The sequence below is a fragment of the Natrix helvetica genome (assembly GCF_964273705.1).
Source record: "Natrix helvetica genome assembly, chromosome: 2".
NCBI lineage: Eukaryota > Metazoa > Chordata > Lepidosauria > Squamata > Natricidae > Natrix > Natrix helvetica.
Window position 1 is genome coordinate 283247212 of NC_138552.1, and position 22680 is coordinate 283269891.

Sequence of the window (22680 nt, forward strand, 5' to 3'; positions counted from 1 at the left end):
ATAAAGCCAGGTAGGTGATCATTCTGTCTCAACTTTAGGAATAAAATAGAATGAGTAGAGTAGAATAGAGTAGAGTAGAGTAGAGTAGAGTAGAGTAGAGTAGAGTAGAATAGAATAGAATAGAATAGAATAGAATAGAGCAGAATAATAGTTGGAAGGGACCTTGGAGGTCTTCTAGAATAGGAATGGGATGGGATAGCGATAGAATAGAATAGAATAGAACAGAACAGAACAGAATAATAGTTGGAAGGGACCTTGGAGGTCTTCTAGAATGGGATGGGATGGGATAGGGATAGAATAGAATAGAATAGAATAGAATAGAATAATATTTGGAAGGGACCTTGGAGGTCTTCTAGAATAGGAATGGGGTGGGATAAGGATAGGAATAGGGATAGGATAGGATAGAATAGTTGGAAGGTACCTTGGAGGCCTTTTAGTCCAACGCCCTGCTTAGCAGGAAACCCTATACCCATGATGGCAAGCCTATGGCATGCGTGCCACAGGTGGCACACGGAGCCATATTTGTTGGCACACAACCCTAAGCTCTGACGCACATAAGCACACTGACCAGCTGATTTTCAGCCTTCCAGAGGGTCGGGGGTGGCAGTTTCCACCCTACCCAGGCTTCAGGAAAGCCTCTGGAGCCTGGGGAGAGCGAAATTCCCCCCCCCACACACACACATGGGGGTAACTTGCACATGCACGATGGGGAGAGGGTTGCTCACACAGGTGGGTGGTGTGATAATGTACGTGCACACAGTTTTGGCCCACCTTTAGAAAAAGGTTAGCCATCACTGCCCTATACCATTTCAGACAATTTCAGGTTATCCAATCTCTTCTTAAAAACTTCCAGTGTTATAAATTAATAATAAATTTAAATTTATTAGCCGCTCCCTTTCCAGACAGGACTCGGGGCGGCGTACAATAGAGCATATAAAACATAAAACATATGTACAAACACATAAACATACATATATACAAAGACATACATGCACGGAGGAGGTAACAAATTACATCACATTTAGACAGTTAAAAATCACCATTAAAATACCCCAATTGTAAAAAACACAATTTAAAATTAAAAATTTTAAAAGGACAGTCAGGAGGAGTAAGAAAAATTACGGTTGAGCCAGGCCAGATAATTGAAAGAGGTGGGTCTTCAGCTGTACACGGAAGGAGCGGAGATCGGAAGTAATCCTGATATCACGGGGGAGGTCATTCCACAGGGCTGGGCCCATCACAGAGAAGGCTCTGCTCCTGGGTGTCGCCCCCCGACACTGTTTAGCGGACGGCACCTGGAGAAGTCCCTCTCTGTGTGAGTGGATTGGTCGTAGGGATGTATGGGGCAGGATGCGATCCTGCATGTAACTAGGTCCTGTGCCATGAAGCGCTTTAAAGATCATAATCAAAACCTTGAAACGCACTCGGTAGACCACAGGAAGCCAGTGCAGCTCGCGCAGGAGAGGTGTTACAGGGGAGTATCTAGTCCTCCCCATAATCACCCGCGCGGCCGCGTTCTGGACCAACTGTAGTCTCCGAGTGCATCTCAAGGGAAGCCCCATGTAGAGAGCATTGCAGTAGTCCAGGCGAGACGTCACTAGCGCATGGGTGACTGTGCGTAGGGCATCCTGGTCCAATAAGGGGCGCAATTGGCGCATCAGGAGAACCTGATGGAACGCCCCCCTTGCCACGGCTGTTACATGGTCATCCATGGACAGCCGGGCATCTAGGAGGACGCCCAAATTGCGCACCTGTTCCATGGGGGCCAGTTGCACGCCCCCGATGGCCAGCGATGGAAGCAACTGGTTGAACCGGGAGGCCGGAAGCCACAGCCACTCCGTCTTGGAAGGGTTGAGTTTTAGTCGGTTGCCATCCATCCAGACCCGTACGGCCTCCAAACACCGGGACATCATTTCCACGGCCTCATTGGGGTGGTTCGGGGTGGAAATGTATAGCTGAGTATCATCAGCATACAGATGATATCCCACCCCAAAACCACGGATGATCTCGCCCAGCGGTTTCATGTATGTGTTGAACAGGAGAGGCGAGAGCACCGATCCCTGTGGCACTCCACATGTGAGTGGCCTCCGGGTCGATTTCTGCTCCCCTGCCAACACACGTTGCGTCCGGTCAGAGAGGTAGGAGCCAAACCACCGTAGAACGGTGCCCCTGACTCCCAGCCCCTCTAGCCGGTGCAACAGGATACCATGGTCGATGGTATCGAACGCCGCCGAGTGATCTAATAGGACCAGGATAGAGGAACAACCCCTATCTCTGGCCCTCCAGAGATCATCAACCAATGCGACCAAGGCCGTCTCCGTGCTGTGCCCGGGTCGGAAGCCGGACTGGCGCGGGTCTAGATAATCATTTTCCTCCAGGTGACGTGGGAACTGTTGTGCCACCACACTCTCTACAACCTTCGCTAAAAAAGGAAGGTTGGAGACTGGACGATAATTGACTAGATCCGTTGGGTCCAGGGAAGGCTTCTTGAGCAGGGGCCTCACCACCGCCTCTTTCAAGGCGGCCGGTAGAAACCCCTCACCCAACGAAGCGTTCACTAGGCCCAGGAGCCAGTCGCGCGTAACCTCCCAGGATGCCAGTACAAGCCAGGAGGGACACGGGTCCAATAAACATGTGGTAGGTCGCAGACGTCCACGCAACCTGTCCAAATCCTCGATGGCAACCGAGTGTTGGAGCTTTAATGGAAAATTACTTGTGAAGAAAGTTACCCACAAAAGTGCCAGTTACTGGTAGGTGACTTTGGGCCATCATTCCATCTCACCTCTAGGATGAAGTGATTCACGGCACTTCCCTTCTGAAGAATGTTAACCCCCCCCCCCAAATGCTTATAATAAGTAACTCAACAAAAGCAACACTTTCCAACTGTGTTGTTTTTAGCAGAGTCCGTTCTGAGTTGTTGGTCTGCCTGTTCTCTTTGCAAGAAACAAAAACCCTCTTTCCCTTTATTTTGGTAGAAGAAGACAAGTGTCTATTATCAAGCCATCAACCTTGGCCTTATTTCCTTCTGCGTGTTGAAAGTGTTTCAAAAGCATTCTTAAAAGCCTCCCTAGATGTTCAGATCATTCCAGGAAGTGGAAAGGCAAGGAGTTCGCATGACTTCACACCTGAACGGGTGAAGTTATTGGTGCTTCAGATATTTTCCTGGAGGCCAGACTTAATGATCAGTTCTCCTTCTCAAAGCTGGTTCTACAAAGGCAACTTGTCAGTTGGTTTCAAACCTGGTTTTTTTTTGGGGGGGGGCTTCAGTCAAACTTAAAGTTGGGCAGTTAAATGTACTATCCTTACTTTGCAGTCTCGGCAGATCCTTTCTGACAAGCTGCGCTAGCGGTGAGTGAGTTAGGAGACCTGCAAAGAAGGAACGAAGAGGGGCTGCAAAGAATGGAAATTTGTCGAGCTGAGTTGTCACATCGTGCATGAGATGGCTTTCATTTTTATGACAGTTGCTTTAGGTGACATGGAGATAATGGGGGGGAGAAAAAGAGAGGCGGGGGCCTCTCTTTAAAGGGACCACTTCATGATATGTTTCCTTTGAATCATATCTGATGCACATCACTGCATCGTACGTGATGCATAAATGTACGTGATGTTTCCTCTAAAGGGAGATTACTCGTTTGGCATAACTGATTGAATGTAGATCACGTATTTCAAGAGTTAGTAGAAGGCTTCATTTTGAACAAATGTCAAGTAGGCTATTGGGATGCGGGAGCTCAGTGGCTAAGATGCTGAGCTTGTCTATCAGAAGGTCAGCAGTTTGGCAGTTCGAATCCCTAGGGCTGCGTAATGGAGTGAGCTCCCGTTACTTCTCCCAGCTTCTGCCAACTTAGCAGTTCGAAAGCATGCAAAGATGCAAGTAGAAAAATAGGAACCACCTTTGGTGGGAAGGTAACGGCATTCTGTGCGCCTTCGGTGTTTAGTCATGCCGACCACATGACCACGGAGACAGCGCTGGCTCTTCGGCTTTGAAACAGAGATGAGCACTGCCCCCTAGAGTCAGAAATGACAAGCATGCATGCGCGAGGGAACCTTTACCTTTACCTTCAAGTAGGCTATGGAAAAAACGTTACAGAGATAAAGGAGGGTGATGAATGAGCTCAAGTACTGATTTATTGTATTTATTTATTAAATTTATATGGCCTTCCAACTCACACACAATAATCCATAGGATGGCGAAGGCAACCAGTGATCTTAGGGCTGAATTCTGACCTTGGTCAAATTTCCAAAGTCCCGTACAAGCAAACAATTTTACATACATACCTTCTCATAATGCTACTCTCTTTTTTTTGGGGGGGGGGCAAGAATGTTATGCCAAGTGCATTAAAATGTAAGAAACAATAAGACAAATATTTAAAGGCAAGAGATAAGGAAAAAACGAAACAAATATAATGTGCCCAGCTTGCAAACACTGTTCATCACTATTCATTATATTTCTTCAGATATTTTTCCTTGTAAACCAGGGGTGTCAAATCTGAGGCCTGCGGCTGGATCCAGCCCACAGGGTGCTTAGCTCTGGCCCGCGGTGTGGCCCTGGAAACAGTGCCGGACCCCCCCACAGTGCCTCTGCCAGCAAAAATGGAGCTCAGGAGGGCTGCATGCTCCATTTTTGCTGGCAGGGGGCTGCAGGAAGCCATCGTGTTCCCCCAGCACTGCCTGGGATACCACAGGTGTTCCTGACACGAGTGCTGTCTAGATGGCCATGCCATGCCCATCCTGGCCATTCCTCTCCAGGCCACCCAGAGGTCTAACACAACCCTGATGTGGCCTTCAGTGAAGTCAAGTTTGACACCCCTGTTGTAAACCATTCTTGTTTACTTGAGTCTATCTATTGCTTCATGCATTGACTTTTTGTTCTGTCAGTTTTTCAGCTCTGTGTCAGATTCTACCCAGAATCTAATCAGTTATGGTTTTCTTAATTTTCAAGTTCCTCTGGACACATCCACTCTTCCTTCATAAACTGATTTTGAAGTTTGACTCTCATTTATTATTTCCTTTGTTGCGGTGAAACCCTAAAGCAACCAAATCACTTTGAAGATGCCACATGTGAATGTATTAAACATGCAAACAAAGACAGTGTACACTGAGTTTCCAGCAAAGCAGTGGCAGCTTGCTGAGCAGCCCTGAGCAAAAGTATAACCATGGCTTAGAAGAGCCCTTGTGGCTGCCAAGTTTGCCTGCAGTGTACGCTGTATATGCCTGCAATATATTTATTTATTTATTTGTTTGTTTGTTTGTTTCGATTTATCAGTCGCCCCCTCTCCGCAAAGGGACTCGGGGCGACGTACAATCAAATCAAATATACAAATGTGGCATGGAGGAGGTAACATCAATGTTTAACAATTCAGATGCAAGTGCAAGCCACTAAGTTAAAATAAATAGCAATAAATTAAAACAGTTAAGACAATTTAAAAACCCCAAAATGTACGTTTAAAATATTAAAATATTAAAATTGCCAGGGAGGTTAGAAGGTTCTAGTTAAGCCAGGCCGGCTAGTTGGAACAGGTGGGTCTTGAGTTTCGTGCGGAAGGAGCGGAGATCGGTCGTTGTCCTGATATCTGGGGGGGAGGTCATTCCAGAGGGCTGGGCCCATCACAGAGAAGGCCCTACTCCTGGGCGTCGCCCTCTGACACTGCCTGGTGGACGGCACCCGGAGGAGTCCCTCTCTGTGACAGCTAATTGGTCGCAGGGATGTATGGGGCAGAATGCGATCCCGCAGATAGCTATAAACAGTGTAAACGGCAGTTTGCCTGCAATATTACATTCTAACCACTGTAGGCACAGTGGTTAGAATGCAGCATTGCAGGCAAACTCTGCCCACCACCTGGAGTTTGATCCTTCAAGGTTGACTCAGATTTCCATCCTTCTGAAGTGAGTAAAATGAGGACTCGGATTGTTGGGGACAGTATGCTGACACAATAAACCACCCCAGAGTCCTATACAGCTGTCAGGGTTCCAAATAGCATCCAAAATTAAATCAGTGTCCAAGGCAAAGTATTGCTCAAAGTTCCAATTTGTTAAAAGAGACATGTTGGCACATCTGGGTAAACCTGAAACTGAAAGTTTCCCAGTTTTCCCCACCCAGTTGAAAGTTCAAGATCTTGCCCCCATACCGAACAAGTCCATCACATGGTCCAATCTTCCACCCATCCAGTTCCGGTCAGGTGCAGAGGTGCAAAGACAAAGGATAACCTTAGCTTTCTAGAAAGAATTTTGTTATGGCTACATATCATCTAACTTCATAAAAAAAAAAACCCTCCCATTTTCCCACAATAGAAAATGCATAGTGGAATAATAGAATGTATAGATATAGAAAGTGTGGTAGGCTAAAGATCCAAAAGAAAAGATGTTTGCATGCCTGACATGACTTTGGTTGACATATAGGTGCTATTGCTATAAGTTCCATTATATACTTTGGCTCACTATATTGCAAAACCAAGACAAAGCGAAGGTAGAATCAGTATGAATTGCAGCATGACACTGGAGAGTTTCAGATAAATCCATCAAGGTGACCTTCTTGTTATTTATCCCTTCCCACTAGGTCGGCATGCTATACTGTCTTTGAGATATAATCAGTAAATATAAACAATCTGGTTTACTGATTCTTTTCCTTGTTGCTACTCATGGTCAATTCAAGCTTGCTATGAATGTTTCTTACAAGGACACATTAACCAGAGGTGGGCAATTAATTTTCCCAAGAGGCCATTTGAGAAACTAGAACTGTTGTGCAGGGCTACCATTGCTCTGCCACCCCACACTGCACCACATCCTGCTGACAACATCCAATGACCAATCCCCCTCCCCCCTCCAGTGCCAATACTGCCAATGCTGTGTGCTGGACAGAGACAGCCAAAGAGCTGGATGTGGCTCACCAGCCATAAAATGCCAAGGTTTGCATTAGTTAATTCACTTGTGCGGGCGGGAGGATGATCTCTGTATGGGGGAGGGGGGAAATCTCATAGGTAGTGAATGCAGCTCTCATCTGTACGGAGGGTGCCTACTGCTAAACTCTTTAAGACTAAACTATGTAAGCATACTGAATCCATCTCTTTGGATTCAGCCCATTATTCATTCAATACAATGAAATGCAATGCAATGCAATGCAATGCAATGCAATGCAATGCAATGCAATGCAATGCAATGCAATGCAATGCAATGCAATGCAATGCAATACAATACAATACAATACAATAGTAGAGTTGGAAGGACTTTGGAGGTCTTCTAGTCCAACCCCCTGCCTAGGCAGGAAACCCTGAAACCCGTTTCAGACAAATGGCTATCCAACATCTTCTTAAAGACTTCCAGTGTTGGGGCATTCACAACTTCTGAAGGCAAGCTGTTCCACTGATTAATTGTTCTAACTGTCAGGAAATTTGTCCTCAGTTCTAAGTTGCTTCTCTCCTTGATTAGTTTCCACCCATTGCTTCTTGTTCTACCCTCAGGTGCCCTGGAGAATAGTTTGACTCCCTCTTCTTTGTGGCAACCCCTGAGATATTGGAACACTGCTATCATGTCTCCCCTAGTCCTTCTTTCTCTTAAACTAAACATACCCAGTTCCTGCAACCGTTCTTCATATGTTTTAGTCTCCAGTCCCCTAATCATCTTTGTTGCTCTTCTCTGCACTCTCTCCAGAGTCTCCATTCAGTAACTATACATTTTTTTTTACCTGACCTCCTCTTGTTTTACCACAAGTGTAACAATAGGTAAAGGTTCCCCTCGCGCATATGTGCTAGTCGTTCCCAACTCTAAGGGGCAGTGCTCATCTCCATTTCAAAGCCGAAGAGCCAGCGCTGTCCGAAGATATCTCTGTGGTCATGTGGCCGGCATGACTCAATGCACGAAACGCTGTTACTTTCCCACCAAAGGTGGTCCCTATTTTTCTACTTGCATCTTTACATGCTTTTGAACTGCTTGATTGGCAGAAGCTGGGACAAGTAACAGGAGCTCACTCCGTTACGCGGCACTAGGGATTAGAACCGCTGAACTGCTGACCTTTTGATCAACAAGCTCAGCGTCATAGCCACTGAGCCCCCACGTCCCTTCATGTAACAATACCTCATGTATTTACTATAAATGCATTACATATCTAAAGTTTTGATGGGCAGTACTCCAGATCAGCCTTGACTCCTGGCAAATATATAATTTTCTTTTCTTTTTTTCTTTTGGAAGTGCTTTACCATTGCAACTGTTCTGAGAGTGACTGATCAAAAGTCACTTAACTAAGGCCTCTATGTTAAAGAAAAGGTTGAAGCTTATAATCTTCCAGCTTGATTCTAACACCTTGAACTACTATACCCACTGGCTTTCTAAGGGAATATTACACTTCCTTAGCTTGCTATATCACTGGATGCTTTTAAGAAGAGACTGGACCACCAGTTGTCTGGAATGGTATAGCACAGGGGTGTCAAACACAATTTCTATTCTGACCTTCTGACCTAGGCTTCACAAAATCACGAAGCAGATTCCTTGTCCCAACAAAACCCCTTTTTATTAAGCTAATGTGAATTCCTCTCATTCACATCCAGCAAGGCCTGACAAACAGTCTTTGAAGGGCGAATTTACAACCACAGACTTTATCAGGCTTGATAAAGATGCCAGGTTGATATCTTCCCAACACTGTAGAAGAAAATAATTGGCTAGGAGTCTCTGAGAGTCACGAACAAATCTTCACTCTAATGAAACAGACAAATTGTCTCCTGCAAACTCAACTCCCCTTTTTTCCTCTTTATTCCGTCTTGTAGGGGCCATTCACCGTCCACCTGTGCCTTTACTCCTGAGTCGGCCCTTGTTCCTTAACTGTTCCCTTCTCCTGGCAGCTCTGTACATGCACACATTGGGAACAGACTCCAGCTGTTCTTCTGTCCCACGGATCTCCAACTCCTAAGGCAGCTGATAACTGTCGGACGGCCCTGGCCCCATCTCTGCCTCCGATGCAGAGCACTCATCAGAGCCTTCCCCAGACTCCAGGACTGGCCCATGTTCCTCTCCAACCTCTTCACTGTCTGAGTCTGCCACCAGCTCCGATGGCCACTGGCGGGCCACAACAATTTCATTGAGGGTCACATCAGGACTGTGGTTGTCCTTGGGGGGCCAGGCAGGCATGGCTGACTGGTTGGGTGTGGCCAGCTTGACGGCACTCCCAAACTGCTGGCATGTTTCCTCTTTGCACTGGGTAGACCGGGCTGAAGCCACGCTGACCTGATGTTTCTTCTTTGCATTGGGTAACGACTCGGTCCCTTACATTTTCCAGGACGGCCCTGTGGGCTGGATCCAATCACATCATGGGCCAAATCTGGCCCGCGGGCCTTGTGTTTGACACCCCTGCTATAGAGTCTCCTGCTTGAGCAGATGTTGAGCTAGAAGACCCCCAAGGTCCCTTCCAACCCTGTTATTCTGTTATTCCCTGCCTGAACTGACTAAGAATCTCCTTATTTTTCTTCAGGATTTCTTACAGCATATTATTTTCCTCAGATACCTCAGTCTTCATATAAATCACGCCATGATTCATACCTATTCACTTTATTATGTGCTTCCTTTAAATCAAAGATGAACAAATTGTTTCTCATTTTTATACATTTCCCAGTGACCAACTGGAGAGGAAAAAGCAGGAACCACCCACACCCCACCTAGTATAAAGCTTTGTTTCCCAAATTTTGTTCATTGCCACATTCATACTGTTTCGATCACAGTTGTATCCGTCTCCCCAGGTGCACTAAACAACTTAACAATTCTTGGGTTTTCATATTTGCCTTATAATCTTCTCCCTTTCATAGGGAGAAAATAGTAGCATTCTTTCAATTGTCTAACAAAGGTGCCATTTTCATGCTGATATTATAAGCAAGCCATACCGTCTCCCTATGAAGCCTCATTTATATTTTAATATTTCCCCAGTTTCAACATCTACATGGTGGTCCTATACCATTTCCCAATGTTCTCACCGCATCTGTGGCTTCCATTTCATGATTTTTTTAAAACATTACTATTTATGGCATTCATTTCCTTTCCAATCATCAAAATATCATTATCATTCCCATTTTTAATTTCATCCACACAGCTGGAACCTTTTCCTCCTTTTTTACTCACTTCCAGAATATTTTTTTTAATTATTAAACTTAACTGTTCCTTGTTTTGTTTGTAACATCTCTCCAACTTGTCTTTTATTTAGAAGCTCCCTTGTTTTTCTATGTAAGCATCATTAGGAAGTCTCACCTGTCTCCCTGGATAGAATAGAATAGAATAACAGAGTTGGAAGGGACCTTGGAGGTCTTCTAGTCCAACCCCCTGCCTAGATAGGAAACCCTATACCATTTCAGACAAATGGTTATCCAACATCTTCTTAAAAACTTCCAGTGTTGGAGCATTCAGTGTTGGAGGCAAGTTGTTCTACTGATTAATTATTCTAACTGTCAGGAAATTTCTCCTCAGTTCTAAATTGCTTCTCTCTTTGATTAGTTTCCACCCACTGCTTCTTGTTCTACACTCAGGTGCTTTGGAGAATAGCTTGACTCCCTCTTCTTTGTGGCAACATCTGAGATATTAGAACACTGCTATCATGTCTCCCCTGATCCTTCTTTTCATTAAACTAGACATACCCAGTTCCTGCGACTGTTCTTCATATGTTTTGGCCTCCAGTCCCCTAATCATCTTTGTTGCTCTTCTCTGCACTCTTTCTAGAGTCTCCACATCTTTTTTACATCGTGGCGACCAAAACTGAATGCAGTATTCCAAGTGTGGCCTTACCAAGGCATTATAAAGTGGTATTAACACTTCACATGATCTTGATTCTATCCCTCTGTTTATGCAGCCTAGAACTGTGTTGACTTTTTTGGCAGCTGCTGCACACAGCTGGCTCATATTTAAATGGTTGTCCACTAGGAGTCCAAGATCCCTCTCACAGTTACTACTATTGAGCAAGGTACCACCTATACTGTATCTGTGCATTTCGTTTTTGTTGCCTAAATGTAGAACCTTACTCTTTTCACCATTGAATTTCATTTTGTTAGATAGTGCCCAATGTTCAAGTTTGTCAAGATCCTTCTGTATCTTAAGCCTATCTTCTGGAGTGTTGGCTATTCCTGACAGCTTGGTGTCATCTGCAAATTTGATGAGTTCCCCATTTATCCCCTCATCCAAATCATTGATGAAGATGTTGAAGAGTACTGGGCCTAAAACAGAGCCTTGGGGTACTCCACTGCATACTTCCCTCCATGTAGATGCAGTTCCATTGAGGACTACACGTTGAGTGCGGTTGGTCAACCAGGATGATGCTGTAGAATGCTTTCCAATCCATTTCTTGATGGAGAAGAGAAACCTTGGGAGCTGGGTTTTGGAACATGGAACCAAGGGCTCATCGAATTAAGTTGTTTTGTTTTGTCAAGCTCTTTTGTTTCTTGGTCAAATAAAGCATCTACACAAAAGGCTGCCTAGGGGTGCCTGAATCTCTTGAACCATAAAGGTGGGAAAATAAATATCACGGCTAGGAATAAAAATCATCCATCAAAGAGCTCGGTAGCGCCTGACAATGAGAGAGGTGTGAATCCCTCCTAAAAATAAATGTAAAAATGTCAGGTGCTACAGCTTTCTATAATGCACAGTGAAGCATGCCATAAAATATTACTTTGTCTCTCTTTTCCTGACATGTTTGGGTTAAGATTTTTTCTCTCTCCCTCTTCTGGATGCGGGTATTCACTCTTGCGGCTTGGCTTTTAAAGAGGTGAAAGGAAAATTCGTTTTATTTCCAGAAGGCCTGAGACTAGCACTGTGCCTGAATGTGTGTGCGTGCTTTAATGGAGGCCGAAATTGGCCTTTAAATTGGCATTCAATTTAGCTTATTCACCGTTCAGATTGAGAAAATGGATATTTACTTGGCAGCTACCTGCTTTTTTTTAGAATAAAAAGTCAATTGGCCCGCGTTTGGCAAGGGAGCAGGATCTGGCAGGTCCATGATCGAGTAGCTAAATGGGAATGGGGAAATGTGGCCTGCTAATGATGGAGAGTTTAGGTGGGAATTTGACTTATTTGTGAGTCGGCCTAGATGGAATTTGTCTTACTATGATTCCAATGGTAAGGTGTAGTGGGAAATTTAACTGGCGATGATTCAGAGGCTAAATAAAATTCGGCTTACCTGTGACTCAGACACAAGATCGAAAGGAGGAATTAGGTTTATTAATGATTCATAGATTCATGATTCTTGAGATGTCATGTTAGCCTTAGACCAGGGGTGTCCAAAGTTGGGAACTTTAAGACTTGTGGACTTCAACTCCCAGAATTCCCCAGCCAGCATGGCTGGCTGGGGAATTCTGGGAGTTGAAGTCCACAAGTCTTAAAGTTCCCAACTTTGGACACCCCTGCCTTAGACTTTCAACCTCCCCTGAATATCACGGGAATATAGTTTAATAATGCACTTCTTATAATTTCCAAGTAAACTTATCTTAGAAGCAAAGCTAAGAGAGACTTCCCTCTTCCTGTTGTCATTTGTAGAGAATCTTTTCAGCGGCAATAGAAAACACTACGTAAAATTGATACAGTCAGGAGGACTAGAACTCAGAAATAAAGACCATTTTTTGCCTTGTTTTTTTTTTTTCCTTTCAGGAAAAGGCATATATCTATAATCCTACTAAACTCAGGCTTTGGTGAAAGTGCTATATAATTTTTGTGTTAAAGTATAAGGAAAGGGCATAGTGGCTCAATGGCTATGACTCTGAGCTTGTCGATCAGAAAGGTCAACAGTTCGGCGGTTCGAATCCCTAGCGTCGCGTAATGGAGTGAGCTCCCATTACTTGTGCCAACTTCTGCCAAGCTAGCAGTTCAAAAGCATGTAAAAATGTAAGTAGGAAAATAGGGACCACCTTTGGTGGGAAAGTAACAGCGTTCTGTGCGTCTTCTGCGTTTAGTCATGCCGGACACATGACCATGGAGACGTCTTCGGACAGCGCTGGCTCTTCGGCTTTGAAGCGGAGATGAGCACTGCCCCCTAGAGTCGGGAATGACTAGCACATATGTGCAAGAGGGAACCTTTACCTTATAAGGGAAGAGCATTGAATTCCTCTGATAAGTGTGCCTTCTTTAAAGTTTTACTTTTAAGTGTTAAAGTGCATTTCCATTTTTATTCTTGAGCCGTTTCCAAATCAGAGGTGGATTTCTGCTGGTTTGTCCTGGATCGGGCAAACCGGTAGTGGCGGCAACAGGAGGTTCCGCCCATCCACCCACTCAGATACTTCTGCGCATATGAAGAAGCATTGCGAGTGCAAATCAGTAGTAAAAAAAATGGAAACCCACCACTGTTCCAAATGTAACCATAGCTTGATTCTTAGGGTTTATGAAAAGCTCTGTCAGATTAGATCAGTGGTAGTCAACCTTTTTCTACCTACCGCCACTAATGGATCTTTCTTGATGGAAAAATTTCCTTACCGCCCACCAGTTTTTGCGCAAGTGCGGAATATTTTTTAGAAAGGAGGGTGTTTTTTAAAAAAAGAAATGTACATACATTTATCTTTTTATTTCTACTTTATGCATGTTTATAATGTTTTTAACTTTATAAAGTTTAATTAGAAAACAATAAAGTAAATTGAAATTAGCTTTACTAGTGATTAATGAGATCTTTGAGGCTGATGCTGCGAGACTAAATATTTGATATCTGGTTCGATTTTCGTAAGGAACAAACAAAGGTCTCCTCTTTCGGTGCTTTTCCTTTTTATCTCCTTTTTTTAATCTTCCTTAGGGCTATGTACAAAAGTAAGGCTGAGCTAGTTAGCCCACTTATTATTATTAGCCAACAACAATTCTCTCCTGCCTTTTCTTTCTCCTATTTTGCAACTGCTCTGCTCCGCTTCTGCCTGTCCCTGCTATCAGTTTCTACTCGACTTCTCCTCCTCCTCCTTTCCCCACAACCCCACTCCCTTCTAGCAGTGATGATGTTACCTAGTTTGGTAATGAAATGTCTGTAAGAAAACCACCAAGCTCAGAAAGCAGCAAGGATCCCCTATCCCTCACCTCCTCTTTCTCCCTTTCATTCTCCTTTTTGTCTTTTCTGCTCCTTCCCCACCCCCCACCCCCTTCTAGCACTTCACCAGCTTAGGCGCGACCGGAGAAGTTTCTCTTCTCAGAAATGTCTTCAGTGGAGCGGTGAGGAGCTGAGGAAACTTCTCCAGTCACGCCTGAGCTGGTGAAGCGCAGGCAAGCGCCATCCCATCGCCAGGGAAACAGTGAGTAAGGTGAATCACATGGTTGCTCAGATCACACGGGCGCAGCCCGACCGGAGAAGTTTCTCTTCTCAGAAATGTCTTCTCGGGCTGCGCCCGTGTAATCTGAGCAACCACGTGATTCACCTCACTCACTCTTTCTCTGGCGACGGGACGGCGCTTCTCGCGTGCATTAGTTCAAAAGGAGGTTTTAACCTCCGAAATCCCCACCGCCCACCTGGAATCCCAAAACGCCCACTAGTGGGCGGTAGGGACCAGGTTGACGACCCATGGATTAGATCAAGAATGAATACCGTGTACAATATTTACAGGGATACTGCTTGTTCCATTTCATGAGGAACTAAATATTAATTATCGCTTGCATTTGTTTTTAGCTTATTCAAAAAATTCTGAATAAAATATATTAACATTAAAAAAAAGAAAGAAATAAAGACCATACATAACTGGTCAGCATCTGAAGGCAGGACATGAAGTAACAGGTGGAAGATCACTAAAGAGAGATCCAACCTAGAACTAAGGAGAAATTTCCCAACAGTGAGAACAATTAATCAGTGCTTTCAGAAGTTGTGGGTTCTCCATCCCTGGAGGTTTTCAGGAAGAGATTGGACAGTCATTTATTTGGAAAGGTATAGGATCTCATGTTTGAGCAGGAGGGTAGATTAGAAGACCTTCAAGGTCCCTTCCAACAGTATTCTACCTTCAATATTCTGTTTGTTCATTTAAAAGATGGGTAGACTAGTATCCCTTTCCTTCCTTTTTGGATGCACTAGCAGTACAGCCAGGATACGTTGATGGTGATTTTCTATAACTGTTGATGTGTTTCAAGGCAAGATGGAAATCATAGCTTCTAATGTCTCCTTTCAAGACTCTTTTTTTAAAAATTATTTTATTGAATAAACATTAAAAACATTGGACATGGAGCGACCTTTCTGGCTTAGTCATTTCCATACATATTTTAACATAACAACAAATACAGTTTCTACTTATCGTGCATAGCTACATTAATCTTATGAACATATCCCTGATCCTCCTTTATATATTTATCTATGAATTATCCTTTTCCAATTTTACAAGCCTCAAAATATTATGTTCTGATTCCTTTTCCTCATTTCCAACCATTGATACATATTGTTCCAAATTTCATAATATTCTGTCTCGTCTCCATTTTTTATTTCTAGTGTCAGTCTGTCCATTTCTGCACAGATCAATTTTTTTCTTTATTACCTCTTCTTCCGTGGGGGGCATCTCAATTTTTTTCCAATTTTGCACATATGCCAATCTTGCTGTGGTTATCACATGCAGCGTTAAATATGTCACTCCTTTACTATATTTTTCTTTTATTATTCCTAATAGGAATAGTTCTGGTTTTAAATCTATCAAGACTGACTCTTGTGTCTCTCTTCTTTGTTTTGTTTTTCTACTAGGTCTGTCAAAATCCTTGGGGCTTATTGAAGGCTACGGTGGTCGTGGCAAAGGTGGCTTGCCTGCCACTCTTTCTCCAGAGGAGGAAGAAAAAGCCAAGGGACCCCACGAAAAATATGGCTACAATTCCTATCTCAGTGAGAAAATATCATTGGACCGCACCATACCAGATTATCGTCCAACTAAGTAAGTAAGCCCCCCTCTCCTGCTCTCGTCAGGGGGAACTGACAGCTGGCATAGGAACTGGATATACATATTGCAAATCAGTAAAGTAACTGAAGAGAGTCACATCTGCTTTGGGGCTTCCCAATCTAGTGCATTTTTGGAAAATCCATGTTAGTATCTATAGCTGTGAAGGTGAACCTATGGCACGCATGCCCAAAGGGGCGCGCGAAACCATGATGCCCGGCTGCGCGGCCTTGCCTGTTTGTCTTCCGGGCTTCTGGCATGCCTGCACATGCGACAATCAGCTGTCCTTTGCATGCACGGCAGTGCTGAAAACTGGTGTGTACATGTGTGCCGGGCCGGCCAGCTGAATATTGGGTGCGCATGTGCAACAGAACCCAGAAGTTTGGCTTTCCCGGAGTGCAATCCCTCCATGCATGCAGCAGTGCTGAAAACCGGTCTATGCATGCATGCCAGCCAGCTAATAATTGGACGTGCATGTGCACTAGAACCCGGAAAGTCGGCTTTTTTGCAGGGCGACCCCCGACGAGCGAGCACGCACACAACATTTCCGCACAACCTTTTTGGCACTCAGTGCTGAAAAGGTTTTCCATCACTGATCTATAGCAATAGGCACAAAGGCATGACAGTCCCAGAGTGTCAGGGTTCCAAATAACATCCAAAATTAAGTCAGAGTCCAAGTATTGCTCAAAGTTCCAATTTAATAAAAGAGTCATATTGGCACATCTGGGAAAACCCGAATCTGAAAGCTTCTTGGTTTTCCCCACCCAGTTGAAAGTTCAAGATCTTGCCCCCACACCCACAAGTCCCTCATATGGTCCAATCTTCCATTGTCATGCTGGCAGTTCCACCCATCCAGTTCCGGTCAGGTGCAGAGGTGCAGAGACAAAGGATGATCTTGGCAATCTAAAAGGAATTTTATTTTGGTTATATCACATCCTACTCCTTACTATCCCCCTCCCGTTTCCCCACTCTAGAAACAGCATAGTAGTTAGAAGTGTGGCAAGCCAAAGATTCAGAAAGGAACTTGGGTGCAGGCCGACACAGAGATCATTAATTGCAGAAGGAGCATCCACAGCTTCTTGGTGTGGCTTTTGGTAGTGCAGAAGCTTCTCTCAAAGTGAAATGGGGTAAAGGCTGCTGAAGGAAAAGTCTACTGGGTGTCAGAAAAGCAGGTTGAGAGGTCCTTGGAGAGCCCCAGCCTCAACAACCTATCCAAGGATGTCAAACAGTTTTACCAGTGGATCTTAGCATTGCTGTTTGATCAAGAGAGATACTTTGCTCTAGGCATCTAAATACTTCATCTTAGCATAACATCGTAGGCCTTGAATCACAATTTCTTTCCTTCAAAAGTGGGAAAAGAAGAAAGTTTGTCTAACCTCATGAATGTTTTAAAATGACACCGGCAGCCTCTCTTCTCCTTCAAGCTGAGTCTTGAGTGGCTGTCATTCCGGTCCTTTTTTTTCTTCTTCAATGTGTAGATCATCTCCCCAAAGGTGAGATTAATGCACAGGCACATCTCATTGTTTGGATCGGTGCTGTGCTTAACAGCCGATCTCATCCTTTCCGTTTCAAGCGTTCACAACATGAGCACCATCGGTGACGCATCCGAAATGGCATCCGTTGTGTGTGTGGATTGGGAGAATTTGAAGGTTTTTGTGAGAGGAGAAAAATATCCATTGGAAAGTTGCAGGTAATAGGCTGAGGAGTGAGCTTGCAGGCCTCACTGAGCCAAAGTTTTAAGCTAACATAATTGCAAAATGTACCAGACGTATTTCAAATGTGCTGAATTGTATCTGACTTTTGTACTGCTTATTCCGCAAAGTTTGTACTTGTATGGATATATTTAGAGCAGGAAGAATGAGATGGTGGGAAATGAACTAAAAGTAACAAGTGTCTGAGAGCTTCAAATGTACACAGGTGTATGTGGAGACTGTCTGTCAGTAAGACAGAACAGGGAAATAAGTTGTGAAATGTGTGCAGAAAAGTATAAAAAGAATGTCTTGGGAAGAGTTCAGGGCCACTGGCCATAGCTAATCCTTACTGGATTCAGCTATGTCAATAGACCTTATTGCAATACATTGTTAATGTACCGTATTTTTCGGAGTATAAGACACACTTTTTTCCCTCAAAAAAGAGGCTGAAAATCTGGGTGCATCTTATACACTGAATGCAGCATTTTTTTGCCTCCCAAAACCCCGCCCCCTTCACCAAAATGGCCGTGCATAACCTTTAGGACAGTGGTTCTCAACCTGTGGGTCGGGACCCATTTGGGGGTCGAACGACCCTTTCACAGGAGTCACCTAAGACCATTGGAAAAGACATATTTTCGAAAAAATACGGAAAACATAAAATTATCTTATGGTTGGGGGTCACCACAACATGAGGAACTGTATTAAAGGGTCGCAGCATTAGGAAGGTTGAGACCCACTGCTTTAGGAGGTTAGCATGCTTATAGAGTGCTCCTGGGGGCTGGGGAGGGCAGAAATTTTCTGCTCAATTTCCCCCCCCCCCAGCCCCCAGGAGCACTCTATAAGCCTCCTAAAGGCTATGCGTGCCTTTTTTTTTTGGTCAAAAATGGGGGCGTTTTTGTGAAAAAACGGCCATTTTTTGCTCATTTTTGCCTCCTCCCGGAGCACTCTACGAGTCTCCTAAAGGCTATGCATGCCCTGTTTAAACAAAATGGGCCCATTTTCACGGGCTGTTTTTGGGAGGTCTGCAGAGTGCAAAAACTTTTTTTAAAAAAATTTGCCTCTTTAAAATCTTGGTGTGTCTTATACTCCGGTGCATCTTATACTCCAAAAAATACAGTAAGTAATAGTATGTTGGCTATTCATGTTCCAAATTACTCATGAAACAATAAACCTCTGATCTTAAAGTAAGATTTATTGTTTGTGATTGCTTGTGGTTTCCTTTTGTTTTTTATTGGCATATTTTTATGACAGTTTGTAAAAATAAAATGATAACGTAATTCGTAAAATAGACATGTATAGCGACGCCCGTTGGAGACTCCAAAGCAAACCTTAGAGAATTGTGGGTGATTGGGAATCACAGCAGTGACGTGCGGTGAGGTTTATGGCTGGTGAGGCTGGTGACGTCATCAGGAAGGCGGGGAATTCTTAACAAGGCGCCGGCCACGACTCGGTTTCTAGGGTCCTTTCGCGAGCAAGCTGGCAGGGAAACGGTAGCCGACGGTCCGAAAAGTCCATCGTACTTTCTGCTTTCACGAGCAACTTCCCATAAATCTGCCGTTGCTCATTGCGAGGAAGGGAGCCGCTCGCGCATGCGCATTCGCCCTGGAACATGAGCTCCGGCGTCAGAACCCGACAGAAGGCGGGGAATGGGACCACGTGTGCAGGAGGGAGGCTGAGGCTAGAGGAGCCTCCTTCACCTCCCTCTGTCCTGCACACGTGGTCTCATTCCCCGCCTTCCTGAGTCAACATGAAGGGGACCGGGGCTCATGCAGTCCCATTCCCCGAGGCTCCTCAGCGCCTTTTCCCTTTCCCCATTTTTTTCATGATGAGAGCGGTGAGGCCCTGCCTCACCTGACCGTATGTCCCTGAATCACGGTATATACGAACAGACGATGGGGAAAGTGAGTCGTGAACTGGTAGGAGGGAAGGAAATGCAGTGAAATTTCCTAGGAAAGGGCATAATTGCCTAACTTGAAAAATAATCCATTTCATCACAGGTCCTGCTTATACTGTAGCAGGTGCAGCTCTGCTCTGGAGGCAGATGTTTGAAGCCAATGGGTCTTTGAGTTTTGATTGTTCTAGGTGGGTAGTAAGGCACACAACTGTGTCGGTGTAATTGGCCTGTGGTCGATATGCAGGGATATTTATCTGTCTCAAAGTCTCCCTCGCCACTTTATTTTATCCCTTTCGGATATGCATCTCATCTGGGATGCACAGTCTGCTCTGATGCAGCTGGTATACATCGAATTGGCAATTTCAATATAGGGGGAAGACATGAATGGCTTTTCTTTCATTGAGAAAGAAATAGGTTGAAATAGGTTTTCAAATAGGAAAGCAAGCAGTTGAACAGCAATGCAATTTATCACAGGGAGACTGAATTGCGTGGGAAAGGTAACTTGATATAAAGAAAACGAATATGAAGAATATTATAAAATAGTTGCTTGATAGCATGATGGGTAGTATATTAGGGGACTGGAGGCTAGAAAATACGAAGAATGGTTGCAGGAACTGGGTATGTCTACTTTAATGAAAAGAAGGACTAGGGGAGACATGATAGCAGTGTTCCAATATCTCAGGGGATGCCACAAAGAAGAGGGAGTCAAACTATTCTCCAAAGCACCTGAGGGCAGGACAAGAAGCAATGGGTGGAAACTAATCAAAGAGAGAAGCAGTTTAGAACTAAGGAGAAATTTCCTGACAATTAGAACAATTAATCAGTGGAATAACTTGACCCCAGAAATTGTGAATGCTCCAACATTGAAGTTTTTAAGAAGAAATTGGACAACCGATTGTGTGAAATGGTACAGGATTTCCTGCCTAACCAGCGGGTTGGACCTCCTGGTCCCTTCCAACTCTGTTATTCTATTCTATTCTATTCTATTCTATTCTATTCTATTCTATCCTATCCTATCCTATCCTATCCTATTCTATATACATTTAATTAATAAATACTACAAAGTAGTAAATGATTTAGATCTGGGTTTTCTTCTAAACACATTTTTATTTATTTGTATTCTGCCTTCATTATTTTTACAAATAAATGCAGTGGAAGAGAACATACCCAATACACCTTTCATATTTTCCCCATGTGAAACAATATTCATTTTTCCTAATCAAACCCTCTTGCCTTGTTCACATATGCTGCTCAGACTCTGATGTTCACAGTGTGATGTTTCCAAAATGTGAACCAAAGATTAAAGCTAGACTGAGTAACTGATGTACTGATTTTGCACCAACAGGTCAGTGTAGATCCTTGGTGACTAGTGTTGTGACCCACCAGCTGCCAACAGAGCTGGCAGCAGACTCTAGACAATGTGGAGGTTGGGGATGAACGTGGGCCAGTTCTGGAGCCTGGGGAAGGCTCTGATGGATGCTCTGTATCAGATGCAGAGATAGAGCCAGGGCCATCTGACATTTCCTAACCACCGGAGAGGCAGCTGCCTTTGGAGCCTGATATGAGTGAGGAGGAAGAGCAGCTGGGGCCTGTTCCAGATACACGTATGCGGAGAGCAGTTAGAAGAGGTGAGCAATGGAGGACAAGGGGTCAATTTAGGAAGCAAAGCACATGTGGATGCTGAATGGCCCCTCCCTGGCTAGGGAATAAATAGAAGGAAAAGGGAGTGGTGTCATAGGAGACAACAGTTCGTATTTCTGAAGATTTTGCTCATTGTGTTTCATGCCACAAAGACTGCTTGCCAGAACTTAATTTGCAGCCTTTCAGCTGGGAGCTCATGGCCTTGCAGTTATCACAAGGTCTGTTACTGCAGTTAACTTCTTGAAGGACTATTGCCTGGACTTTTTGGTGGGTGAATGCAATTAATTCACAAGAGGTAAATAAAGAGAGGTTTTTTTTGTAACAAAGAGTCTCTTTCTTGCTTCTTCTAAAGCTGGATCAGAACAACTAGATAGACTTTCTCTAGGATGATGTGTCTCGAAAGTGGCCCTTAAGTTTCCCCAAAAGTGCAGCCATTGTAGTTGCATTTGGGCCCATCTATCTTGCTCTTGGTTCTTCTCTTTCATTCTAAGATAAATATGAGCCAACAATTTGTGGCAGTAGCCAAAAAAAAGGTCTATGAAATCCTAGGCTGCATTGATAGAGGGATAGAAGCAAGATCACATGAAGTTCTAGTGCTGCTTCACAAAGCCTTAGTAAGATCACACTTAGAATACTACATCCAGTTCTGGTCATTACAATATAAAAAAGATGTGAACATTCTGAAAAGAGTGCAGAGAAGAGCTACAAGAATGATTAGGGGGCTGGAGGCTAAAACATATGAAGAAGAGTTACAGGAATTGTGTGTGTCTAGTCTAATGAAAAGAAGGACTGGGGCGGGGGAGAAGCATGATAGCAATCTTCTAATATTTGAGGGGCTCCTACAAAAATGAGGGGGAGGGGTGTCAAACTATTTTCCAAAGCACCAAAAGGCAAGATGAGAAACAATGGATGGAAACTAACCAAGGAGAGAAGCAACCTAGAACTACGGAGAAATTTCCTGACAGTGAGAACAATCAACCAGTAGGATGGCTTGCCTTCAGAAATTATGGATCCTTCATCATTGGAGGCTTTTTAAAAGAGACTTGATGGCCATTTGAAAGGGTATAAGCCAGCGATGGCGAACATTTTTTGGCTCACGTGCCATAAGTGGGGGGAGTGCAGGGGGGTCATGTGCAGGCGTGCCGCATCCATAATGCACAACCCCCCCCGTGTGCACGCGCGCACTACAGGCGTGACCCCCCCATTTTTGCATGCTTTTTTCGCCCTCCCCAGGCTCCAGAGGCTTTATAGGAGCATGGGGAGGGAGAAAACAGACTACCCCGCCACCCCGGAAGCCCTCCGGAGGCTTCAGGGACCTTCAGGAGGCTTCCCTGAAGCCTCCGAAGTAGTCAAAACGACCCTCCGAGCAAACCCGGTTTGCTCGGAGGGTCGTTTTAAGCACTCCGAAGGCTTCAGGGACCATCAAGAGGCTTCCCTGAAGCCTTCCGAGCACTTAAAACGACCCTCCCAGTTTGCTTGGAAGGTAGTTTTAAGCGCTCCGAAGGCTTCAGGGACCTTCAAGAGCCTTCTCTGAAGTCAAAACGACCCTCCGAGCAAAAAGGAAGTCCGTTCCCGAATTTCTGGTTTGCCCGTAGGGCAGGATTTTTGCGCTCCGGAGGCTTCAGGAGAG

At 44.4% G+C, this 22680-nt stretch overlaps 1 protein-coding gene across 2 annotated transcripts in view; it reads left to right on the forward strand.

Moving 5' to 3' along the window:
* The window catches only part of GALNT17 (polypeptide N-acetylgalactosaminyltransferase 17), a 392841-nt gene that overhangs the window by 146724 nt on the left and 223437 nt on the right, over window positions 1-22680 (forward strand). For both annotated transcript variants that reach the window (XM_081941423.1, XM_081941424.1), the window contains exon 2: window positions 15638-15821. In XM_081941423.1, the coding sequence (XP_081797549.1) occupies window positions 15638-15821 (184 nt within the window). The remainder of the gene's footprint in view (window positions 1-15637; window positions 15822-22680) is intronic.